We start from the raw sequence: 24,963 nt of genomic DNA, 5'->3' as shown, positions 1-24,963 counted from the left end.
GGGGGGGGGGTACAGGAGAAAGATGATAAATGCTGCGAGTGACAGCTGTGATGTGAAATCGAGCCGAAGCACCATGTTCGCTGTCCTCCATCTCTTCTCTCCGGTCACCGCTTTCGGTGATCTCTGAGCGGTGCACTTGCTACACAGGAACCCTCTCCTCACCCCACCCATCTCGGTGGGGGCCACGGTGCCCATGTACCGTTAAACTAACGGGAATCCCATTCATGTGTCACAATAATCCGCAATAAACCGGGACGCCCAATCCGGCTCACGGAGCGCGGTATCTCAGCGACCGAGCGGGCTATCTTGTAATAAGTAACGGGAGAGATGCTCAGTGCGAGGAGGAAGAGGGAAACCAGCCCTCCGGTCTCCAGCCGTCATCAACACCCAGCGCACATCCCCGGCCCCGTTCTTCTCCATCTCCGCTACATGCACCACCTACCTGGAAATCACATGTCCGGCCGGAGAGATCCGAAGGCGGGCGGACGGTGTCGCGGAGTGCGACGGCGATCAGATTTCTCTTTTCCTCGTCTTCTGTGCCGACTGATGCTCTAGTTTCACCCCGTTCCTACCCAGTGCTAATCCACCCCACACAAAGAGCAGAAAATGGCTGCAAGTGCATTTTCTTAAAGGGACAGTCACCGAGCAGTGAGCGGGGGTCTACTGAGAGCCCACATCCACGGGAGTGATGGGTGATGATGGGGGCCCCGACGTGTTCATTCTATTCATTTCACCTTTGATGAGTACTTTATTTAAATTTAATGTATTTTTTCATTTTATTGGCACCGGTGGAGAATGTATCCTGCGTTTCACATTAAAAGTAGGTGGCGCGTGCATGTGTGTGTGCGTGCGTGCGTGTGTGCGCGCGCGCGCGTGCGTTGATCGTGCGTGTGTGATTATGTGAACGTTGATCCTTGGCATGAAAGAGGCCAGAGGGTAGCCTGTTGTCCTCTGAAAGGACAAAATCAAAAATACTCAAATACTCTTCATGTATTACTGCCGTTGGGTAGACCTCACAGAGTAGGCCTTCAATTCAATTCAATTTTATTTATAATATCAATTTATAACAAGAGTTATCTCAAGAAACTTTACAGATAGCCTAGAGCAGGTCTAGACCACACTCCAGAAGAACCCAAAAGTTCTAGTATCTCTGGTGCTCATGGTAATGCTTTTTGTAACACATGAGCTTTAAAGAAGTGTCTTAGAGACAATGCTGCATTAATAAAGAATATGATACCTAACAGAATTAGTGAAGAGTCATTTCAGACCCTCGGTAACAAGGGCCAAATTGCCCCACTTCTCATTTTACTCTTGATCACTACTACAGTTTGAATTATGTATATACCAGCATAGTAGAATTGGACAATATAGCATTGTTAAAACAACATCCATTTATGAGTCTAGATGTGGTTTTTGATTTTGGATATCGTAATATTGTGATAGGACCGCAGTGGAGAGACTGTTACAGCTGTTTTATTATTTAGTCATTATATCCCTATTGTTGGTGACTGTTTATCAGAACTCTCTCTGTGTTAATATGTTGTTAAAGCACCAATTGTCAACCCTACAATATTGCTGCAATAATGATATCAATTTATTTGGTAAAAAATATTTGATTCATAAATATTGTTATTAGATTTTTTGCCATGTCGCCCAGCTCTACAGTATAGCCTTTATTTAACTAGGAAGTCACAATTAAAACCTCTTTTGGAACATACTGTATTTGATCATTTGAAATATATGGGAAATATGTATAATCCATATATATATTGTACATGCACTTTATACCTGTATACTGCATGGATGCATCCAATGCATAAGTAAATCTACTTCTGTGCTCATTACCCGTGTGCTTTTTTTCTGTCGCTCCACTTTCCTAACCCCCCCACATTAAAAAGACTGAAATAGTCATGTTGGTGTGTGTGTGATCGGGCTCTGGCAATCTTCTACTACATATTTTGTTTCTCGTGTAGTGGATGTTCAGATCCAGCTTTTACTAGGTACTTGTAGATATTCTGTGACAGTGTGTATATACAGTAGGTCTTTGGGGGTCGTTCTGGGCCACAGAGCACGGCGTGGCTGTAGTTGCATCGTTGGCCACTACGCCTGCAGAGCACAGCGCTCAGCTTGGGTGACTGACAGACTGAAACTGCGATTCCCCGTTATGTTGTGGTCCCCCACATACACGCTACATTAGTCCCGGCAACAACAGTTTGTCAGTAGCTTTCAGAAACTTCCAGTTATGTGTGACTGTGTGATTTAGTCATGTTCTGTTGACGGGGGCCTTTTGCAGCACAGACACTGAGCATACTTGAGTGGCAGGGAAGGGATTAGGTTTGAACAGTTACATCATTTCAGTGCTAAAATGTTTGAAGAAATAAACAAAAAGACCATTTAATGACAATGGATCCATTTATTTAACAGTGATTTAAACAATGTAACATTCTCTTCTAACTCGATGTACAGAGACTTTATAGAATATTTGAAACCATAATATAAACCTGCAGTAAGCAGCAGTAGTTAGTGAATGGACTGTGAGACCCTAGGAATAGACTGTATATGCAAAGGTATGAAACAGGTAAAGTGCAAAATCCAAGAACTTGAAACTGTCTTGTGTTTTGTAATCATCTTAATAGATCTTAATAGACACTTTTGAAAAACATTTGACACGCAATTGGTAATAATTCAATAAATAAATAAATATTCTTATCGAATCTTATCTTCACAGGTCTGAGAGGGAGGCCAGCTGATGCAGCAGGACAGCAAAGCATGGACGATCTTCTGGTTTCTGACAGGGAGAAGATGAAAAGCAAAGAGCTCTGTTACAGGGAGTTTTGCTTGTCCGGGTGTTTGTGCGCTAGTCTATTCTAAGAAGGTCAACTGACAGACATCTTGTGTTCTCTGGAAATCACTGTGCAATACAGCCCTACAAAGGCAAAAGACCTTAACTGGAGAGAGTAATGACTTTAAGTTTTCAGTTGTCCAGCCAAATGAATTCTAGGTAGCACACTGGAAATCTGGCAATAAGATGTTTTAATAAGGACTTTTATCCACACTTGACCTTTGACCTCTTTTTTAAAGTTACTGTACTCTGCCTTCGTATTGTCTGTAAAAAGTGAGAAGTCACGCCAAGGGAAAAGGCATTGACTTCCACATTGTTAATATTTGTTTGCTGATCACTATTTACAAAGTCCTTATAGTAACACCTGGATAAAATAAGATACTTATCCACATGGTAACGGATGTCTTGTAGTTACTGCTTTTTTCCTTTGCATGGCAGAAAAGGTCACACATGATTAACGCAGATCATTTGGATTACAGCATACAAAGCACATATCTGTAACCAGGGACTCAGACTGGGGGTGTAAAGGGCACTGAAGACCTAGGGTCTTTATGTGAGGAGGGCCCGAAAAGATGCCTTTCTACAGATTTCTCCCAGATTTTTGTGCTACGCCCCCGTGGGTAACCAGTAAATCTACGGTAAGATGGGTACCGTTTTGTCCACTAGGGATCTGTTTAACTCGTGTGCCTACCTCCTTCCAGCACCACTCCATGAGTTGGTGGACGGCGTCTGGGGCCAAGCGTGGCTTCAGCAGCCTCAGGCCTGAGTTCAGGGATTCCACCACCTCACCATTGGTGCGGTTCTCATAAGGAAGACGGCCCTCGCTGTACACCTCCCACATGAGCACACCTGAGCAGCGGTAAACAGGGACACTCCAGATGTTACAGATAAACACACAGAGAGATTTAAGTGATGTTCAACAGGGGTTTGTGGCCTCTAGGGGGTCCTCAGAGTTAGTGCAGGGGGGACAGGTGAGACAGGTGCGTCGGAGGGGGGGACAAGCAGGTCAAAAGTTGTGAAGAAAAACTCCCACTCCTTGTCTAACTGGCAAAAATATGTTTAATAAGTTTTAAAGTAGGCTACAAGGAGGTGTGTTCAATAGTAGGTCGCCTAAAATTAAACTTTCAATATTTTTGTAATTAAGACAGTATGTGGGAGTTTTTCAAGAAGTAAAATGTCTGACAATGTACATCAATATGAATTCAACATTTTAATAAAAAAAAGAATTGTCCTTTTTGTAAAAAAATAATAATAATGGATTTACACATTGAAGATCAGCTTAATATAAGTAAGGTAGCCACTATGGTAGCCATACAGCTAAGCTTATGATTCACTATGCTTTCCACATGTATGATTGACATTAAAACATGATGCATAAATAATTTCCATTCATTTTCATCCATCTAGTCCAGTTTAACATGCAACTAAACTGTATAGAGTATAAGTAGTATGGGGGTGGGGACCTCACCCCATCTGTCTTTCTGCTAACAGGTCCTTGACTCCTGATGTAGACAAACCAAAATGAGTTCTTGTGTGTCTACTTAATCATTTGCATGCTTTTGGTTGTTCCATGTTAGTTCTTTTGCATAAACTATTTTGAATGATTATGACAAGCTTCATCCAGAGTGAGAGGACTGACTGACCATCTGATTACAGATGGCTTTGAGAGCAAAATAAGTGAAAGGAAGAGAGATAGAGGGATAAACCCACCGAATGACCAGACGTCGGACTTGCTGCTGAACTTGCAGTACTTGATGACCTCGGGGGCCGACCACTTGACGGGGAACTTGGAGCACTGGGAGCTGGTGTACTGATCATCGAGCACAAACCTGCAGTACGGAGAGCACACACACTTCATTACACAGCAGTGGATGTGGGCTGACTGAAATCTAGTTTCTATTGAATTGTAATCAAACACAGGTGTATTCCCACATTAAGTTACACTTACAAGGAATTAGCTTTGTGATTGGTGCATACATAAACAAACAAAAATAGTAAACACTAATATGAAATAAAGAATAAACACAGGTCCTGATGGGAGAGGTCCAAACAGTTTCCGAGGTCAGATGGACACAAACTGTTGTAGTAATTAAAAGATTCCACTCAATATGGTGGACATGACAAAGATTTGGTGTCAAGCGTACCTGGTCATACCGAAGTCAGATATCTTCACCTCATTGTTCTTTGAAACTAGACAGTTCCTAGCAGCCTGCAGAAGAAAGAGGAAGAGATGAATTCATTTAATTAACAATTTAAATCAAATGTGTATCCTAAAAAACTGATTATTTATGTTAGTTTACCAGATCTCTGTGGAGGAAGTTGGAGCTCTCCAGGTAAGCCATCCCCTCACTGACATCCAGACACATCCCCAACAACGAGTCCTGAGACAAGCGGCCCTTCCTGGCTTGCAGGTAGTCCGACAGACAGCCGTTCTCCATGAACTCAAACACCAGACACATGGGAGAACAGCGGGTACGCACGCCGTAGAGCTGAACCAGCTTACAATGGGACAATCTCCTGTTAAAACACACACACACACACACACACACACACACACTCAGCTGAGTGGTTCCTTGTGCCTGAACAATACGATACTACTTTATGGAATGCACTTACATCATGACCCTTGCCTCTTCTTTAAACTCCTCGTCTGACATGCACTCTTCTCGTATCATCTTCACCGCCACCCTCTTCTCCCTCCATCGCCCTTCCAGCACCAGCCCAAACTGGCCGCTGCCTAACTTCTGACCCAGGGTCAGCTCCTCAGCGTCCACCTCCCACTGATCCGCTGAGTAGAAAACAGGGGGTGAACAACAACACTGATAAACATTTTAGGATAAAATTATATGAGTACTTTTTCTATTAATTAGAATCCAGTGATGGGGTCTTTAGATTGAGCCTCGGACTTGAGTTGCACACACAGTGACTCCACACTTATCTTGAGACTCATCCTCAAAAGACCTCAGACTCAACTTGGACTCTCGTTGCAGGATTTGTGAAGAATCTTTAATTTTTAAGAAAATGTCTCACAAGCTAAATTGTTATTCCCGTCCTTGCGTAACACATGATCGCTAACATATCTGCAGAACTTTCCACATGTATGTTTAGCTTAGTTCTGGACGGAGCCACGCTGTCTCTGCTAAATAGTCTCAGGAAGGAAGTTGTTTTGGTGGAACATGTGTACGTTGTTTAAATCGTCAACAGAAAACTCAGATTGGACAAGTAGTCTAGCTAGCTGTCTGGATTTACCCTGCAGGGATCTGAGGACCAGGTAACCATAGTCCTCAGACTGGACAGATAGTCTAGCTAGCTGTCTGGATTTACCCTGCAGGGATCTGAGGACCAGGTAACCATAGTCCTCAGATTGGACAGATAGTCTAGCTAGCTGTCTGGATTTACCCTGCAGGGATCTGAGGACCAGGTAACCCTAGTCCTCAGATTGGACAGGTAGTCTAGCTAGGTGTCTGGATTTACCCTGCAGGGATCTGAGGACCAGGTAACCATAGTCCTCAGAAATCCACCAGAGGTTAGAACGTCAACACAGAGACAGAGGACGGGGACGGAATATTCCATGTATGACCACTAGAGTGTTAAGTTCTGATCGTTCTGAGCTCCAGTTCAAGCAGCTGACCCATTCACACAACAGTACATCCTCCAACCTTTTGAGTGATCAGCAATGTCCTGAGAGCAGCCTCCATCTTGAGATACAGGGTGTCTCAAACGCGTTATCAGGCCTGCCACACAGATGACACAGAGACATAGTTAAAGACATTTATTTTTTTTATCTGAACTTCCTTTTGGCATCTGATCTCCATGTGTTAGCACTGCTGCATGCGGAAGGTTGGCACAAATACCAGCTGCATTGTGTTGGTGGTAGTAGATGAGCTCGGGAATGGTGCTGAACAGGTACTTCTCCGCCAGGTAGTATGTGGCTTCTCCTGTTTCTGTCTGTCTAATTTGGTAATGTTTCACTCTTGGATTCTTCTCCCCATTTGACCTAAAGGCAACAAAGAGATGCGTGTATGACTAAGCATTTATGAGTTAAGATGTATTATGATAAAAAGGCCTATTATTAGTCATTCTGGAGCATCTAAGGATTTACAAAAAGCAGCAAATATGTTTGATCTATGTTTATTTAGCACCATATTCTCTACTAATCATATGTCATCATTTGTACCACTAAATAAGTAAGAAGGAGGTGACATTACCCCGCCGCTTTGGTGAAGACTGACACAGTGTAGACTCCTGCCTGTCTGGAGTCACGCACCATGAATGAACCTTCTTTCCCCTAAAAGTACAAACAACACAAAATCATTCAACTTAAATAACACATGTGTAATGTCAGACATGTTTGTTTAATCTGCAGATAACAGCAGTCATTTTGAGTAAAGATGGGGAAAGGTCTTCTGCTTCCCGCTTGCAAAATTTAGCAAAGCACTTCACAGGAAATTCAGTATGGAGGAAACACTGTGGTTGCAAAACAGTTTTTACACCCCATGTTTTGGCACTTTCTCACTGTGCAGGTGCATTTGCATTATTTTTTGCAAATGCGAGACTACTGTAGGTGGCACAGTCACAGCAAACATGCACACGGGAGCAACATCCTGCTAATTCTCACCAGAACATTAAACTAATGGAAAGGGAAGAATCTCTGGATCCATTGTTTTACCTGATTCATTAACATAACCTCTGCTTCCCCTCTGGTTATGTTTTTGTTGTACCATCTGTTGGAAGAAAAATCAACCACAAAACATGAGTTGTATAGAGGGTAGGATGGATATGCAGAGAAGAGAAATTTAAACAAACTCACTCAAATCTCTGAAAGTTGTTGCTGGACTTTTCAGCCACATACGTACTGGGAACAAAGCCTGTGTTCCTAATGAGGGGTGAGGCAAAAATATGTATTAATCATAGCTTTATAATTGTTTTCAGTGAAATGTGTTGTCCTCATTGGGCCCTACCCCTCGTCATCCTGAACGGCCCACCAGTCGGAGTGGGAGCTTTTAATCAGGACGTACTCCTTGTCTTTCTGGAGGGCCAGGTCACTGTCTCCGAGCGGTGCGTAGTCCTGCAGGGCGATAACGATCCCCTGTTCTGAACCTTGCAGTCCCGTCTGGCAAAGATTAAAAAATAAAATAAAGGAAACTGCATCAAATTACCCCAAAAAAAACAAATGCTTTACAGCAGTGTACCGGACAAGACACGGAGCAGACCAAACACCCCCACAGTAAAGGACTTTAACTCAAACTTCATCACAGTGCTATTTGGGTTATATCAGATTGAGCAACTAGCGTCACATCGTCACCAATCATGAGATATGTGACCAACCCATGATAACAACCAGAGCTGCAAAACAACCTTCTGTGCATTGGTACTGGCAATAGAATACATTTTTGTTAAAGTAAATTTGTCTGACGGCTGTAATTTGAACATTATTGATTAACACACACAGTATATTTTAACACCATGTTAGTGTGTTTATGTACCTCTGAATCTGGGAGTTGAGGAAGTGGCTTTTTAGAAGCTGTGGAATAAAAAAATGCAATCAGAGAAATGGCGATTAGACATTGGATTCTAGATAATGCTAAATGTAAATCCAGATATGCCTCAAGCACACGTAAGAAAATTCAAGTTTCAATTTTTAATCTACTTCTAATGTTGTGTAATAAGGATGAGACAATGTCAGAATAAATCAAATACAGAAATTAGATTTAAACCCTTTTTGAAAATATGTGAGAAATAACAACAAGAAGAAGAAAAGAAATAATACAAACCATAACCCACTGGGTCATATACATGACAACCTGGTGCCAGTTTCTCTGTTTGTTGGCAGCATTTCCATTTTCCATCCATCCAGAAGTTTGGATGGTATTTCGCAACCAAATTGTTACGCTTCGTTTCTATATCAGAGAGAATAAAAGAAATATAGTTTGAAACATCAAGCTTATGGATTACAATCAAGGGCTCACAATAATTTCTTATAACAATGTAACATGGGAAAAACTGCAGACCCTCTTTAAGAGCTTTGACCCATCGCTGACGGCAGTCATTGTCTGGGGCGAAGATGTAGAGGTAGTGGTTGTGGTGAAAAACCTGGAGAGACATTTATACTTCAGAAAATACTGTGTTTGTTCTTGTGTTATGTCACACTTATACTACGTGCTTAATCACATTATACTTATGACACTATGTTGAATTATTGTGTATAACCTCACCTGAAAAGGGTACTTATAGCTGCATGGTATGGGGCTGTCAGTACACACAATCTCCACACACTTGATTTTGGACAGCTCGATGCAACCTTTCAGCATGGGCTTTTTCTGAAACAACATGATCTTAACTTTACGTATGCTAACACACTATGGATATGATTTAAATGATGTTTGTTTCCTCTCAGGCCAACTTTACAGACTTAGCCTCCAGATTGCATCATTTCTCATTTAAATCCAGTTTATTTGTAGATTACGTGCATTCTTACCCCGGGGCGGCGTTCAGAATACTTCAGGTCTTGGGTGTCCAACACAAAAAATCTCTCCTTGTAGTTGCATGGTGATGTTTTCTTCTTTTGTTGAGATTTTTTAATCATAGTTCCCTTCAAGATCACCCTTGGGAACATGGTACTGGCTGTGAACAACACTTTTAAAGAAACCACTGCTTGCTTTTGGCTCACAGAGAGAGGCTAAGTACCTGACAGTGACAGAGAAAAATGAAGATAACTTGATAGAAGCCTTGGAGCTTCCGGCATAAAGTTGTTGCACTCGGTAAACCACATCCCACGGCACGAAATGGGTTGTTCTTATGAACACAATCACACACACAGACACACACACACCTCTACTTTCACTAACTATGTTGCAATACGTCAGTGTAGGGCGTGCAGTAGTAGGAGTGGGATTGTTTCATCTTTGTAAATTTAAACATTTTCCACCAAAATATGCCCCTTGAGGGTTTGCCTTGTATCCGGTAACAACACCAGGCAAAGGTTACAAATGTAAAGGATGGACAAGGCTGTTAATTCGATAGAGAAAATGAGAGCATAAACTAAATGTTACTATGAAAAACACCTATTGAATACTTCTAACCTGAAAACAAAATGACATAACTACAGTGTTGAAACTGAAAGAAGAAGATAAAGAAGATTGTGGAAAGGTGTTTGGGTTATAAAATGTTGTCTTGCCTGTATATGCTGTATGTATGTATGATTTGCCTTGTTTCTTTGATTAAGCTCACAGCCATCACGTCTGTCTCTGCTTATTTACAACACAAAGTCTTTTTAATCAACGATCCCTGACAAACAGAGATGGATAATTGTGCTGAGATATTTCAGGCTATGTGAGAAAACAATGTTGATCATAACTTACAGAATTGGATTCCCCTACTTCCCCTGAAGGAAAAAAATAGATTTTTGGATCTTGTACAAAAACAGTTCCTTTTTAGGCCTTTATTTGAAAGGATGGGGGGGGGGGGGGGGGGGGGGGGGGGGGGGGGGGGTGACTTGGGCCCACTGCATCAAGGACTAAACCTCTACCAACTGAGCTACCTGGGTGCCCAGATTTTTAGAAAGTTAAAGAGTTAGAAACTAAAACAACTCATCCTCAGAGAACATGGAGGATTTAGACGGCTGCAATAGCACCACCATCAGGAAAAGTCTCATACAATTTAGTCTGCATTAAAATGATGTGGTCTGGATCCATTTTCAATAAAGGTAAGGAACTTTTTTGGTGAAAATATAAACAGGAAAAATCCTGTCACAAAATCAGAGACAATGTGACAGGATTTTTTAAAATAATCTTAGTAATTTAAAAAAGAGGTTTAAGGTTTCTTTCATAAGTCTGTATCTGCACAACAATAACAGAAGTTGTGATTGGCCTCAGGCAGTAGGTCTAGTAGTAAAAAAGGTGAACACACACACACACACACACACACGTACACACACGCACATACACACACACAAGCATTTGGCCATTGTTTTTACTGACAGGCTACATGGTCTGATCACGTTGACTCATTGATGGAAAATGAAGTCCACGTGTATACTGAATGAGGAAGTACCAGACTTTTAATTATGTGAATACAGATGTGGTGAGAAGGTTTTGGACTGAATGGACTGAATATATTAATATCCAGACAGCAGTGTCTGAGAGGTTATGCTGGCCTGACATTTTAGTGACAAATATGACTAACAGATCTGATTCTTAAGGTGAACTGGGACCAGGACTGAGGTTTTTTGTGTTTGTCTCTGATACCATTTCAATGTCTTTTTTTAACAACTGTATTTAAGATGTGTTTTTACATCATTTTTGTATTTTCAATTCATTTGTCAGTTAAAGTTTTTAAATTTACCTCAGAAAACTGTTTTAATGATGTTTCTGTCCTGTCACTGTCTTCTATTTTTATGCCTTTGAAAATCCTTTCGTGCTTCTTGTTTGAAAAGTGCCTTATAAATAGACTGGTAATATTATTGTCATCAACCAGTATTACAGGTTTTTGTTTATATGAAGGCAGTTTTAGCTTAAAACATCTTTGTATAGTCTAATGCAATGATAACAAATGTGGTTTAAATAGGCCTATGTGCGTCAGAAATTCCTTTAAGTTAGCAGTTAAATGCCCTTCTTATTATTAAAGTTATAGGAGACCACAGGGGACAGAACGTTTTATTATCAAAAAAATAAAATACATAAAATAAAAAGAAGATTACGTTTTGCGTTGTATCTATACCACCACAAAAATTTTGAAGAAGCAAGATTTCATCAAATACCACAAAAACCAACCTAGACCCCGGTTTAATATAGAGGATCTTATTGGCCAAATACTAAGGCCAATCAGCGTTTAGTGTGTCTGTCCAATCCTTTCTTTAACGGTCTATGGGCCAATCGTCACGATCAAAAGGTGTCACGAGCACAGTACAGCCAATGGAATTGGGACAAAGGCAGACGTTCATGTCAGTTAATGGAAGGCGCTAAAATAGCTAGTCATGAGCTAGTTGTACTATTAGCTAGATACAACTGTGACATTTCTAACTTAAAGTCTGCATTCAGCATCTAAGGAGTCATTTAAGGGGTGTGTAAAAGCATCATCGCTGTTTCTTTTCATTTGCATGTGTTAATCAGTTCGTAGTACCGACGTAACTAAGCTAGTTAGCAGAGGTTAGCAGAAGTAGATAGCTAGATAGTTAGCTAGCTAGCCAACGTTAATGCTATCACAACCCCCATAGCTAGCTAGCTAGTTAGCTCAGTTTCTACTCTATACCGCAGTGGTTCTGCTGTCACATAACGTCTAGTTTTAGAGCTACACAATTAACAAAGTGAAAACATATTTCAGATAGTAAATTATAAAAAGTTATCTGCTCGCCAATTGTTCTAAGAGATAGGCGCTAATGGAACTCGCGTCGCTCGCTTATTAAATTAACGTTAGTGACATCTAACGTCAGCAGGCTAACTTTGTACTTGCATACCGTTATCGCTAACTAAGTACTTAAAACTAAGTACTTAAACATAGCTTGCTAGCTAATTCCTGCAATGAACCGTAACGTTAGCTGAGTAACCTAGCGTAACTTATTAGAGTCTATAACATGTAGGTTAAATGGAAAATACTGTGTTTTTAACTCCTTTCTTTTTTTGGGACAACTCAGTCCCAGGTTAGTTTACTCGTAATGAGTGCTTGTACCCTTTCCTGGACTAAAAGCACGTGTTTGCATTTAGACATGTAGCCATAGTATGTCATGTTAGCGGTGTTGAGAAGGATACTTTCAAAACCTGTTCCGTTAAAAATAAATGCATGTTCTAAGTGGAGGAATGCGGCCATCAGATCCTGCCTATTAAACAGGCCTATTCTGGTCTGTTCCTCTGTTCCAGCTGGCTGAATGAGTACATCATCAAGCCGATAGATGTTTGTATTTGTAGTCCAGAACTGTATAGCCGACTACAAAAATCTAACTGCAGTTTTGCTACCGTGAGCTAATTTTAGCCAACGTTAGCTAGCTTGTCAAACAGCTCTGGGGCCAGTAATTCAGCACATAGGAGGATGTCAAGTCGCACCTCCACTAAGCAGGTAGCTACCAGATGCGACTGGAACATAGCAAGGTGACCAGTAGCACAACAGCAGACTACTAGCCTCGGCTAATTCAATAAAATAACTTCCTTTAAGGTGCTCCAGGTTGGAGATGCTAAAAGGAGGTGGGTTGCTGCAAGCAGAGGTTGCCCTGCCCACTTACATATTTTCTTCTCCCTGTTCTCTCTTTAATGTGAAATGCTGTTTGAATTTCCAAGACAGAAACTCATTCCTGCCCTGGCTCCATCTCTACCTCTATCAGTGATCACCAAAAACAAACTGTAAACATATCACTATGCATGTTTCTGTCAAAAATGATGTAAAGGAAGCCTTAAGTGGTATTTTAACTCACAACTGGCACACACAATGACCCATTTCTTATTTAAAAAGGGGGAAAACTGGTTTTGCATTGCTTGGGGAGGAAAAAGGACAGATTTTTAAAATGTTGTTACCGTTTCAGGTCAGCATCATGAGTGAACCACAGCAGGTCAGTGCCCTGCCTCCTCCGCCTATGCAGTACATCAAAGAGTACACAGATGAAAACATCCGCAAAGGTCTGGCTCCAAAGCCGCCTCCACCCATCAGAGACAGCTACATGATGTTTGGCAACCAGTTCCAGTGTGATGACCTCATCATCCGGCCACTGGAGAGCCAAGGCATTGAGAGGCTCCATCCTATGCAGTTTGATCACAAACGGGAGCTTAAGAAGCTCAACATGTCCATTCTGGTGAACTTTCTGGACCTGCTGGACATCCTTATCAAGAGCCCTGTCAGTATAAAGCGTGAAGAGAAGCTGGAGGACTTGAAGCTTCTATTTGTTCATATGCACCACCTGATTAATGAGTACAGGCCACATCAAGCCAGGGAGACACTGAGGGTGATGATGGAGGTGCAGAAGAGACAGAGGCAAGATACAGCTGAGAGGTTCCAGAAACATCTGGAGAGGGTGGTGGAGATGATCCAGGGCTGCCTTGCCTCCTTACCTGATGACTTACCACAGATGGAGGGTCCAGATGGTGCTGGGCATGGGGGGGTGTCTGCAGCAGCTAGTTTTAGTTGTTCTTTTGGGCAGGCCCCCAAGCTGAAAACTGAACTAATGGACATAGATGAAGCAGGTGCCAGCTGTATGGCAGCAGGTCACCAGGACAAGAGTGTCCATACTTCAAAGAGGGACAAAACGTGGGACAAGGATGCTGCCTTGTGCAGTATTATTGATGAAATTGCTTAAGTATTCTGTTGAGTAGTTGTAAACTGTTTGTGTTTTGTATGCTGTACTTAGAGTAAGTATGACAAAGTTAGCTGTTTTCACTGGGCCTGAAATCTGGACTTGAATGGTATTTTTATTTAAAAGCCATTATGTAAATAATATTAACAGTTCCTGTGAAGATATTTTAAGAATATAAATATTACACAGATGAACTAGGGTGCCAACTTTCAGTTTTTGTGATAAAACCAATAAATAAATTTCCAAGTGCAGCAGTGTTACGCTATCACAATGGTGTTATTTAACTTGTTTTTGGGAAACTGCATTATGTCATCGAATTTCATGGAATTCCATCCAATTTTGTTGACATTCTGTTTTCACAAAGCAACTAGGTCCTGTCACACACTTTGCACACTGTTTGATCTAGAGGGAGTGAAAGGTTGGTATAAATAGACTGCAGTTACAAAGTCACTGCACCCTAAGCCTTTCTATGAAATAACCACTGTTTTATTGCCTTGTTAAAAGTTTTTGTTCATGGAAAATATGTATCGAACCAAAGACATATTGTGGTGCAGCAGAGACGTCCCGGCCCACACATCCTACCCTACAGACTAAAGAAAACATTTTGGTTTGGTAGAGATCCTTGCAAAAATCAAATTATAATCATTTTAATTTTTTCCAATGTTAAATTTCCATAAAGCTTTGGGAATAAGGATTCAAAAATGATAGTTTTACCTAAACATGTTAACATGAATCAAGTTAATAATCTGACTGTGTGTTTTGTGTAGAAGAGAGTTCATATAAGTAATGTTTTAGGTGGATTTTGACCAAAGTAACACCTTTCTGTGTCTGTTGAGCATTATGCGCTAATGGAGATTAGGCAAATTTGTAACTTATGTTTCTTTGTGTACATGTTATGTAAGGCATGTTTTTCACCTGGGGGTATGTGGTATGTTTGAGGCCCTCTGAGGCTGCATGTTTGGAGCAGTTCATTGGATTCTTCATAGCCTCAGATGCGATGGTCACACCTCCATCGTGCACATTTGGGTTTCCCCCTGACATTCCCCCCCTATCATGTCTCGTCTCAACACAGTGGGGGGGGACAGCAGATACCCTTCCCCCTTTCTATATGTTAAATGGCTGATATGCTCTAATCCGTTCTGTATAGAAGGTTGGTTTGGTGTGAAACAGTTAAATGTTAATTGAGACTATCTGCAGAACATACATCTAAACTATAAACTAAAGTTAATGAACTTTGTTGAAACCCAACACTACATGTAGGCTCCAGCCTTTTTTCACTTCCATGGGACACATTCCACCTGCCATGCCCTGCCTTGTGTAACAGATGTCCACAGGTTTAGACATTGATCTGCTTTGCAGCATTGCCAATAACACTAATGATCATTTAGGCCTGCGTATGCAATCTGCACCTCTACAGAGACTCTTGACCTCTTTAAGTTTTTACATAATAGGTTTCTATTATGTGAAGTGTATGGTATGGGTAGGTATGGAGTTAAAGCTGGGGATGCCATGGGATCACACCAGGGTTACTGTCATCCTGCCACCCCGCCCCCTCTGCTGGGATCCCCCTACACCGCGACAGGCTCGTTCCTCATCCTGCACTCTTCACTTGAATTATTATTATTATTGATATCATCGACTAGACGCACGAGACTATGAGCTCATGTCCATCTACCCCCAGATGGGTTCATTATACCGAATAAAACGCCGAGAACTTCTGTCGCAGAAATGCTGTTATGAAACTTGGCATCCTTGTGTTTCACAACAGGGCGTAAAGCCATCCTTTCATCCAATCGGATTGCGCGCTGCTGTGTCACGTGGTCTTTATTTATGTAATGTAATGGTGTTACACAGTAACCCAGCTCTGTGGCTGTAGATGCGTCGTAACAGGGGCTAAAAGCTGACACGGACAACCAAAAAGAAAGAATATCAATGAAAAACTACTGGGTCGTGGTTCGTGTTGCGTTCGAGGAGCTCCGAGCGGTGAGGAAAGCAGAGGCGCAGTGAGCTGAGTTCTGTTTGATTCAGGCTGCTTGGAAGGGGGAGACGTTATGCGCCCCAAACCAAAGACTAAGTTAGTGCTGAGAATGAGTAAGGGCACTGGATACATTTGTATCTACCGCGGGAATTTGTAGAGTAAGCACAATGGTAGCGTAGATTAGCAGTAACGTTAGCTAGCTAGACAGACCCCGGACGGGGTTGCTAGATTATCGAAGAAGGGACCCGTTTACTGTGTCGCTAGTTGTCCCCGTGTGTTATTTAATGGTCCATGCAGTACTATCACACAAACGAGCCTTTCCGTCCGCATTGCTTCGAAGAAAAAAGCAACACATTTAGCAGTTGGACGTTTTTCCGGTGACATAAGCCATCCACCGTCCACCATGGATCTGCTGGAGTGTCCGCTCTGCCTCTTCCTGATGTGCGAGCCGGTCACCATGTCGTGCGGCCACACGTTCTGCCGGAGATGCGTGGGGGGCTACCTTCCGTCCAAATGCCCGTCGTGCAAGGAGAGGTTAAAACAAAGAGACGTGAAAATCATGAAGAACAACGTTTTGCTGGTCGGCGTCGTTGAGAAGGTCTGCCCCGACGACACGAAGACGAAGTGCCAAATACAGGAGAAGCTCAAAGCCAACGAGTTCATGGAAGCTTTACGCATTGCAAATGAGGGGCTACACTTAGGTAAGGGACGCAATCATGCTTAACGGCAAACAGCAGACATACTGTGGTGGCTATGTAGGTGCAGTGCTAAAGGCTTGGACCAACAGTTAACAAAGACCAAACCCCAGTAAGGAGTCCAGCTTGGAGTCCCACTTTTACGCACTGCTCACAATGTGGGCTGGTGGCCAGTGATGGTGACTGGTGGTGCTTCCCAATCTGCCCTCCACAACATAGTCCTAATGTGTAGAGTCAGGTACCGGAGGAGAAAGCTTGGCGTCCCCAGTAGCCTACACATTTGGATGCCATGGGATTCATTATATCCACTGCCCAAGGCTACTGATGCCCCAAATGTATAACTGGGTCAGTAGTCAGAAGAAGAACAGTCTTCTTCTTCTTCTTCTTCTTCTTCTTCTTCTTGCTGACTCCTAAGAGTCCTCCTTTGTGTGTATAGTGAACCATTCAGGAAAAGAACAAACAATTAAACTAATTGGGTGTGCAGAATAATAAAGATGCACTGGAGAAAGTTAAGCTACATTAGTCTGCTTTTACATGTTCTCCTGTCAATCACACAGTAGAAAAAACCAGTAATGACAACAAATATTGGACGGGGCTAATTCCTGATTGTAGAGCATGCTTTCTGTACCTTTCTGCAGGACAATCGCGGTTGGAATTGGAGTGAACATTTAAGAGGATGTGGTGTAATACGTTTTGCAAGATTCGTAGAAACACCTCCTCTTTGCTACTGTATCTGTTTGGTAACTGATCCAATGTAGTTGCCTCTGTGTGCGATTGACCTTATTTTCTCCATGCAGCAGTGAAGAGGTAAGAGGGACAACTTCTGCCCTTCTGGAGTGTTTGTGCTTGCTGTTATCCTGTTGAATAACCTTTGCCATGTCTCTGGGCAGATTTGTTAACATCAGCTTTTCTCTGTCATTGGAAGTTTGAGGTGGTGCCTTGACTTTGTAATTTATTATTTCATAATGTAATTCAGGGTTTTTAAAAAGTCTTAAAAGTGCTTAAAATGCACTGAACTTTACTCTTAGAAAGCTGAATGAACCCTGTGTAATTAAGACCTGCGCACTGTCTAATACGAGCATGGAGGTAATAGCGACTTTGTGAACCTTGAATGCACACTGGTGTTGCAGGTATATTGGAGTATATGTAATAAACATAAGCACAGTTAAACTTCAGCAGAAATGGGACAACAACAGTTATGTAGCGGTAAACGCACCATCTACACTGTAACATTTCTGTACACACATCCATGACATGTTTTGGGGATACACTGCACTTCTTCTCCCCTGATATACACCCCATCAGCCGGGATTTTGTTCCAATCTGATACCTGTAACATTGATTTAGTATTCAAGAACAAGAAAATTTGTTTTGAAAGCTCATATGAATTGCATTTTTACAATGTTAAAAACACTAAGAAATATTATTTAATGGTCTTGCTGTGCAGTGTGACTTCCTTCATGTTTTAAAGCAAGCAGAACCACTTGTTCTGCAGGCTGCTGTCCCGTGTCTCTCGTTACATGTTGACTGTTTGTGTGTAGAAGGGCGGCACATAGGGTCTAAGCATTGAAGCCACCATTCTGCAAAGAACTGGTCAAATTGTATAACCTCTCTTTCTTTCTTTGTCTCACTCTTTCTTCTGTTGGTTTTTGCGTCTGCAGTCCCAGATGACCCGGGTTTGAAGGTGTACAGAGCTGAAGCTAACCGGGGCCTGATGCGTTTCTCTGATGCTCTGACAGACCTGGACTACCTCTGCTGCCTTCGTCCTAGCTGGACTGAGGTGAGAGACATTGGCGCTGTTGGACAGACTCATTACATCTCGCCTTTATGATGTCTTTTTCCACGCAAACAAATTTGTTGACGTTATCCATTTACACTTCACCTCAGGTCAGCCTGAGCTGACTCTAGCTGCTTAGTTTTGTAACATGCATGTGACACACACAAAACCATAAAGACTCTGTGCCGGCTGTCCCCCCCCCCTGGTTTTATCTTTGTGTGCAAAGCTGACCTCTACTTCTATTGATGTTATGTCATTTACAAAGTTATGCAAACAGCTACTTATATCATAATGTCATGCCAGTGGGTGGCTCACTGCAAATGCAGAAATTCCAATGTTCTACAATCATTTATATTGTTTCATCTCTTTTTCTAGAGATGTTAATTCACATACAAATGTCCCCCCACACATCATTATTCAAGCATTTAGCTTTGGCAAAGGTGTGGCAAAATAAGTGTTGACATACTACAACGTAATTCGATTGATTAGAGTTATATTCTCTGCTGTAAGACACTTCCGTGTGTCATTCATTCATACATGCAGTCATGTGCTAATGCAACTGTTCTCTTTATGCAGGGCTTCTTTCGTAAAGGGAGTGTGCTGCTGGAACTGGGTCAGCACACAGACGCCCTCATCCAGTTCTACCGATGCCTAAAACTTCATGCTGACTTTGGCCCCGCAAAGAGCCAGATCAAGAAGGTTTGTTATCTAGTATTATCTTTAATTTTGCTTAATTTGTGTGGGGTTTGTATTGTATTATTGTTCTTGTTGTTGTTAGTGTTATTATCGTATTGATACTTCTTAACTTCTGAAAAAATTGAAAGAAAATAAGAAAAATTCTTTTAAACAAACTGTCATGGACCACTGGTTGGATAAAGGTCATCGCACCACAGACGTCGCCGCTTTCCCTCTGTGATGCCTTCAGGGGATGACTTCATCAGATTCTACTGGGCATCCATAGTCATTCATTAAGGCTGTACTCGTAACTTTAGCCCAGAATCCCCATTATCAGAAACATACAGACTTTAAAGAGACAGTGGCCATTCAGAAGAAAACATCATATTCATTTGGATGAGGTGACAACAACACAACAGAATGTATTTTCAGAGAATTTATTTGGAGGATGAATCATCTCACTTTGGAGGCAGTCTTTAGACAATTATACAGGAAATACAAAACACATTCACATATGCACACAGCACTCCCAAGCCTAACTACTATGGACTATGGATAAGTTTCCATACATCCTAATTGTGCTACTATTTCCAGTATATGCACGTACAGGTGCCAACACATTAAGGAGGAGAAAAGTCATAAACTAAGAAGGAGAAAAAATACAGCTTATTAAAATTAGTCAACTTCAAGGTGTGAAAAGTAGAAAGTCATTTCTTTACGTGGAGGTTTGGAATCAGGTTTGAAAGGCTCAGTTAACAGTCGGAAGTCAAAAGAGTCCTGTCCATCCCCGGTTCCTCTCTTCTATGGAGGGAGGTCTGCTTCTGCTGCATCACCAGCATGTCCATGCAGAATCAGGAAATGATGGTGGACACTTCACAGTAGAGAATCATTTATAATGACAAATAAATGATGCTGATAAATTAATATTTAAAAATAAAAATAGATCCTCAACCATGTTGTGAGCCCAACGCTCACAACATGGTTGAGGATCTATTTTTATAGATATTGTTGCATAGTCTGTCCACCAGAGGACGCTCTACAACGTCCCTGTTAGTGATGGCGTTGCATAGTCTGTCCACCAGAGGACGCTCTACAACGTCTCTGTTAGTGTTGGTGTTTCATAGTCTGTCCACCAGAGGACGCTCTACAACGTCCCTGTTAGTGATGGTGTTACATAGTCTGTCCACCAGAGGACGCTCTACAACATCCCTGTTAGTGATGGCGTTACATAGTCTGTCCACCAGAGGACGCTCTACAACGTCCCTGTTAGTGATGGTGTTGCATAGTTTGTCCACCAGAGGACGCTCTACAACGTCCCTGTTAGTGATGGCGTTGCATAGTCTGTCCATCAGAGGACGCTCTACAACGTCCCTGTTAGTGATGGCGTTGCATAGTTTGTCCACCAGAGGACGCTCTACAACGTCCCTGTTAGTGATGAAGTTTATTTATCAAAACTTTAATATATTTTGATGTTCTGTTGTGACAATAAACCAAATTATTATCATGTTGTTTTAGTGAGAACTCATAATTAACTACAAATAACTAATGTTAGGGACATTTGTTTGTAACATATTTCTGGATTCTCTTTTAAAATACATACCGGCCAATATATCGGCATATAATCAAATATTGGTATCGGTATCGGCCTTAAAAATCCTTTATCGGTCGGGCTCTACGTCAAAGATGACGAGTCCAAAGATTTCCGATTATTTGCAGCTTTTTTCAAACGGTGAACAATCTTCCATGAAAAGAGAGCCTCTGTACACACACAGATGTGGACACACAGGGACCAGTGAACATCAGATTAGCTGTTTTTATAGTCTTCATGTCCTGCAGTCAGTTGATCTATTCCTGCGATCTAGTGTCCCCTTCATGCCTGCCCTGCCATGAAAGCTCCCTGAGAAATACATTTGAACACTTAGATGCATAAACACCAACCTAGCACATAATGGTTGGGGGGTCCGAGCTTAGGTGTCTCCCTTCTAGGAGTTCACTGGTTTTGTCTGTGTGGTCCATCGGAAACAACAAGTTGGACAAGTTGGTGTAGCTCCTAGCTCAGCAGCGGTGATAGGCCTGCCTACACCGCGGACTCGGCCTCCTTCTTCTGGGCCACGGGGCTTTTCCTCCACTTGCTCATCCTGATATGTTTCCATCCCAGTCCTTCCAGGTTTCCAAAACCCTTTTGGAAATTGTTCCATGTTGTTGGTTCATGTTCTAACCGGGTTTTTATTTTTGCAGTATCTGCTTCCTGGCTTTTAGACGGGCATCTTTCAACATTAGCACAACAAATGGACGAAGACTCCGTTGTTCCTAATGTCATCATTTGACCTTTTCATTAAAGGAGAAATACCAAAAACACATCATTTAAAGTTCAAACTACATCGTTTGTACTCTTTAACAAGTACTCTTTTTACGAGGTTGAAAATGATTTGCTCCTTTGCTCCCCTAAACACCTGTTAACCTGTTCACCTGTTTACCTGTTCACCTGTTCACCTGTGCTACATTAAAGGGCCTCCCGCGCCTACAGACCACGTCACCCACCCTGAAATCACATCAGAATAATTATCACAATAATAGCAGTCACAAACAAAATAACTGATCTTTGATTGATCTCTGAACATAATTATAAGTTAAATACGTAAGAAATGTATTTTTAATGTAAGTGAAAACAACACCATGTGTCCTAACACCTCTATGTGACTCATCGGTATCGTGACGTGGATCCTACGGCAGATTCTGGAGGCAGAGGGCGTGGCAGTGCCGGACGAGGCATCCTGTATCTTGCAGGTGGTGTCTGAGTACCTGAAGGGTCCCTGCCCCATCACCAGCGTCTGTGACTCCCAGGGGCCAAGTCACCCTGAGGGCCTCAAACACTCATGTGGGGATGATGGAGAGGGAAAAGGGAGGAGAGAGGCCCACCAGGTATGGGTGAGGAGAATGTTGTTGGAAGTGTTTGAAGGGAAATGGACTGTGATTCCTAACCGATTAAACCGTCATCAGGGCTCGAAGGTGAAGCAGGACACGGGTACCGAGTGCTGCCTCAGCCTCTGCCAAGCTGTGTCCTTCCTCCCGGCTGCTGAGGAGGACGAGGAGATGATGATGAGTAAGGAAGATGGACATGGCAAGGGTACATAAATACACTTGTGTACACACATTTCTGATAAATGAACTCTTAACTTCAGCGTCAGTGTCCCCATCAGGAATCCTCTTTGTCACTGCGGCTACATTAGCTTTAGCATAACTCGCACCAGATGTTTTCAAATTGCATAATAATTGCTGGCTGTTCCTCAGCAGGTGCATAAAGCTTAACCGGGACACACTCTCTCTCTCTCTCTCTCTCTCTCTCTCCCCCAGATGAAAATGGTCCGAGCAGGGAGAAAAGGCTGAGTGTTCTCACCGTGTCAGACTTTGAGTGTCCTCTCTGCATCAGGTCAGTGTCCTGCAGGGTCTGCTCTAACCAGTGATGCTTTGAATCAGGTCCATTCCATCTGTTCTGTCCTCTCGCTGGTTAACACAGTATGCACCAGGGCTGTGCAGCTATTCAGATGTTGATCTTAATTTAGATCACAAATTCAATGTAATCGAGAAGGATTATTATTTTGCACCCTACATTTAGCAAGGGAACGCTAATGTCATCTTCAAACGTATGTAAATAAAAGTAGTAAGGGGAATTTCACAGTTCAAGTTTTTTTTCTTAGCTTTACTAAACTCTGCACATAGAAATGCCCCCCCAGTGCCTACATTGGCAGATTTGCTTATTGTGGTGTCCTTTCTTGGAGGATCTTCAAATGCTTCACATCCCGAGAGCAGTACAGCCTGTGAGAAGGTTATCCAGGTCATAAACCACAATAATAATAAAAGTGTTTCTTATCAAATTCTACAAAAACATAACACTTGTGAAACATATTGAGCTGGTAGATTTCTAAATGTGGAAACATTAACTAAAATGTCTTAACACTCCGGACGTTATGTGAACTCTACATTTGTTTTAGTCAAGCTATTTTCCGTTGCTAGGGAACAACATGCTGTTCTCTCATTGGTTGGTCAGTGGCAACTAGGTCAGAGTTGAAATAATTTGAACTTTGAGTGCAGCACAAATGAAAAATCTGAGCGGTAATAATAAGAATAAGAATGGTTGTCGGCCTTGTAAAAACAGTATTGGTTGAGGGTTCAATCATTAAATATTCATGATTTCAATATTTGTTTGTTTTTTCAAGCGTCTTTATTAAAGAATATGATTTAAAATACAATTCACTTGTACATTCTGAGAATCTTTTTTATAACAAAAAATCAATTAAATTCCAAAAACAGCAAACATAAAGTGGTACAACGCAAGACAAGTAACAACAATACAAAAGCAGTGGCAAGAACCTCCCCAGGCTGACCCCCACACCACCCCCACCCATGATTTCAACATTAACCCAAATATTTGTGGTTATGAACATCCTTCCTCGACTTGAAACCTCTTTCTCTGTCTGCAGGTTGTTCTTCGAGCCAGTCACTACGCCCTGTGGTCACACCTTCTGTAAAAACTGCATAGAGAGGAGTCTGGACCACAACCTCCGCTGTCCTCTGTGCAAACAGCCCCTCCAAGAGGTACCCCCCCCAACCCCCCCCCCCCACACTAAATCATACTATTTTTTTTATGCACCTCTAACTTTTTAACAAATTCACATGACGGTACAGTAAAGAATAACTTCCTGGTTCCTATGTTTTGCTTGTGATAGATGATCCATTATGATAAGTAGCACTGTCCTAACAACAGTGTGTATGCACCGCTGAGACAACATTAACATCAGATTCCAAATCAATACATCTATATTTTGTATCCACAAATGCATTGCAGCACTAGTGTTAAAACAGGTGTTAATGCTTGTGTTTTTTTCTTGTGTTTTACTGTAATATACACCGTGTATATATGACCAATATATGACCATATGTATAATTGCCGATAAGTTGTATATATTGTCGCAATAATGGCTCATACTTTTCTCTTCTCAGTTCTTTAAAAACAGGAAGTACAACCCCACCGCTCTGCTCCAGGAGATCATGGCCCACCTTTTCCCCTCCCAGCTGGCTGAGCGGAAGCAGGTCCACGATGCCGAGATGGCTGAACTGTCCAAGTACGCCCCCCCCTCGCCCATCTACGCTTGGGATTTGTTCTAGAAACTTAAACTGGTGCCTTCTTCTTACAATTCTCTCCCTTGTTCCCTTTGCTCTTTTTCCTTGATCCTCCCACTGTCCTGTCTCTTAGTCTGACTAAGGACATCCCTATATTTGTCTGCACGGTGGCCTACCCTGGACTGCCCTGCCCCCTGCACATCTTCGAGCCTCGATATCGGCTGATGATGCGGCGCTGCATGGAGACTGGCACCAAGAAGTTTGGCATGTGCAGCTATGAGCATGGCAAGGGGTATGTATGGTCCCCAAGCTGTGTCCGCTGGACATTTCATCCTCCACCAGGCATTTGTTCCTAGTTCCATGTATGGTATTGAATCCCCCAGATGTTTCAGCAAAATGTGTGAGATGGTTTCTCCTTACACTAGCATGGCAAAGCCAAGACACTTTGATGAGCTAGATTAGGTTTTCCATGTGCAAAGTGGAGATAAAAGAAGTAGTTCTTAACATGGTTCAAAGTCTATTAACGGAGGGTAGTATCTATCTCTCTCTATGAATGGAGGGTAGTATCTCTCTCTCTATGAATGGAGGGTAGTATCTCTC

General features: G+C 42.1%; 4 protein-coding genes across 10 annotated transcripts in view; 2 read left to right on the top strand and 2 right to left on the bottom strand.

Moving 5' to 3' along the window:
- Positions 1–674, bottom strand: part of cyfip2 (cytoplasmic FMR1 interacting protein 2) — a 19,848-nt gene extending 19,174 nt beyond the window's left edge. For both annotated transcript variants that reach the window (XM_034882990.1, XM_034882991.1), the window contains exon 1: positions 443–674. The gene's annotated coding sequence lies outside the window, so the exon portion shown is untranslated. The remainder of the gene's footprint in view (positions 1–442) is intronic.
- Positions 675–2,393: 1,719 nt separating this feature from the next.
- On the bottom strand, positions 2,394–9,564 carry itk (IL2 inducible T cell kinase). Of its 2 annotated transcripts, none has more exons than XM_034882992.1 (17): positions 9,321–9,564; positions 9,058–9,162; positions 8,854–8,935; positions 8,617–8,742; positions 8,329–8,366; positions 7,804–7,955; positions 7,653–7,718; positions 7,512–7,566; positions 7,051–7,130; positions 6,697–6,839; positions 6,502–6,576; positions 5,459–5,630; positions 5,143–5,359; positions 4,987–5,051; positions 4,553–4,671; positions 3,534–3,691; positions 2,394–2,788 (listed from the first exon to the last, which is right to left on the bottom strand). In XM_034882992.1, the coding sequence occupies exons 1-17, from the start codon at positions 9,456–9,458 to the stop codon at positions 2,723–2,725; spliced, it is 1,857 nt and encodes a 618-aa protein (XP_034738883.1). In that variant the 5' UTR covers positions 9,459–9,564; the 3' UTR covers positions 2,394–2,722. The 2 variants fall into 2 exon arrangements, with proteins under 2 accessions (XP_034738883.1, XP_034738884.1); XM_034882993.1 differs by having other exon boundaries at positions 5,459–5,627; positions 9,321–9,563.
- A 2,154-nt stretch (positions 9,565–11,718) lies between these two features.
- On the top strand, positions 11,719–14,368 carry med7 (mediator complex subunit 7). 2 transcript variants are annotated; one of them, XM_034882998.1, is made up of 2 exons: positions 11,719–11,902; positions 13,353–14,368. In XM_034882998.1, exon 2 carries the CDS (start codon positions 13,362–13,364, stop codon positions 14,118–14,120), a length of 759 nt encoding a protein of 252 aa, XP_034738889.1. In that variant the 5' UTR covers positions 11,719–11,902; positions 13,353–13,361; the 3' UTR covers positions 14,121–14,368. The 2 variants fall into 2 exon arrangements, with proteins under 2 accessions (XP_034738889.1, XP_034738890.1); XM_034882999.1 differs by lacking the exon at positions 11,719–11,902 and adding an exon at positions 12,028–12,146.
- Positions 14,369–15,931: 1,563 nt separating this feature from the next.
- The window catches only part of lonrf1 (LON peptidase N-terminal domain and ring finger 1), an 11,193-nt gene continuing 2,161 nt past the window's right edge, over positions 15,932–24,963 (top strand). The window contains exons 1-9 of one of the 4 annotated variants that reach the window (XM_034882996.1): positions 15,932–16,796; positions 18,452–18,570; positions 19,144–19,266; positions 21,976–22,164; positions 22,243–22,373; positions 22,601–22,672; positions 23,724–23,838; positions 24,244–24,365; positions 24,497–24,655. In XM_034882996.1, coding sequence (XP_034738887.1) covers positions 16,499–16,796; positions 18,452–18,570; positions 19,144–19,266; positions 21,976–22,164; positions 22,243–22,373; positions 22,601–22,672; positions 23,724–23,838; positions 24,244–24,365; positions 24,497–24,655 — 1,328 coding nt within the window. In that variant the 5' untranslated portion in view covers positions 15,932–16,498. Of the gene's footprint in view, positions 16,797–18,451; positions 18,571–19,143; positions 19,267–21,975; positions 22,171–22,242; positions 22,374–22,596; positions 22,673–23,723; positions 23,839–24,243; positions 24,366–24,496; positions 24,656–24,963 lie in introns of all 4 variants that reach the window. The other 3 variants (XM_034882994.1, XM_034882997.1, XM_034882995.1) reach the window with 3 other exon arrangements.

Source organism: Etheostoma cragini, chromosome 10, assembly GCF_013103735.1.
Source record: "Etheostoma cragini isolate CJK2018 chromosome 10, CSU_Ecrag_1.0, whole genome shotgun sequence".
NCBI lineage: Eukaryota > Metazoa > Chordata > Actinopteri > Perciformes > Percidae > Etheostoma > Etheostoma cragini.
Note: the sequence above shows the minus strand (reverse complement) of the source record. Positions and strands in the feature narration are given on the sequence as shown.

Bases quoted from the DNA above. Each gene is read 5' to 3' on its own strand.
- itk (XM_034882992.1), bottom strand. From the start codon at position 9,458: ATGTTCCCAAGGGTGATCTTGAAGGGAACTATGATTAAAAAATCTCAA. The intron at 6,840-7,050 runs GTAATGTCACCT...TGTTGCCTTTAG, and splicing joins GTCTTCACCAAAGCGGCGGG to GTCAAATGGGGAGAAGAATC. The intron at 4,672-4,986 runs GTACGCTTGACA...TCCGTACTGCAG, and splicing joins TCTGACTTCGGTATGACCAG to GTTTGTGCTCGATGATCAGT.
- med7 (XM_034882998.1), top strand. From the start codon at position 13,362: ATGAGTGAACCACAGCAGGTCAGTGCCCTGCCTCCTCCGCCTATGCAG.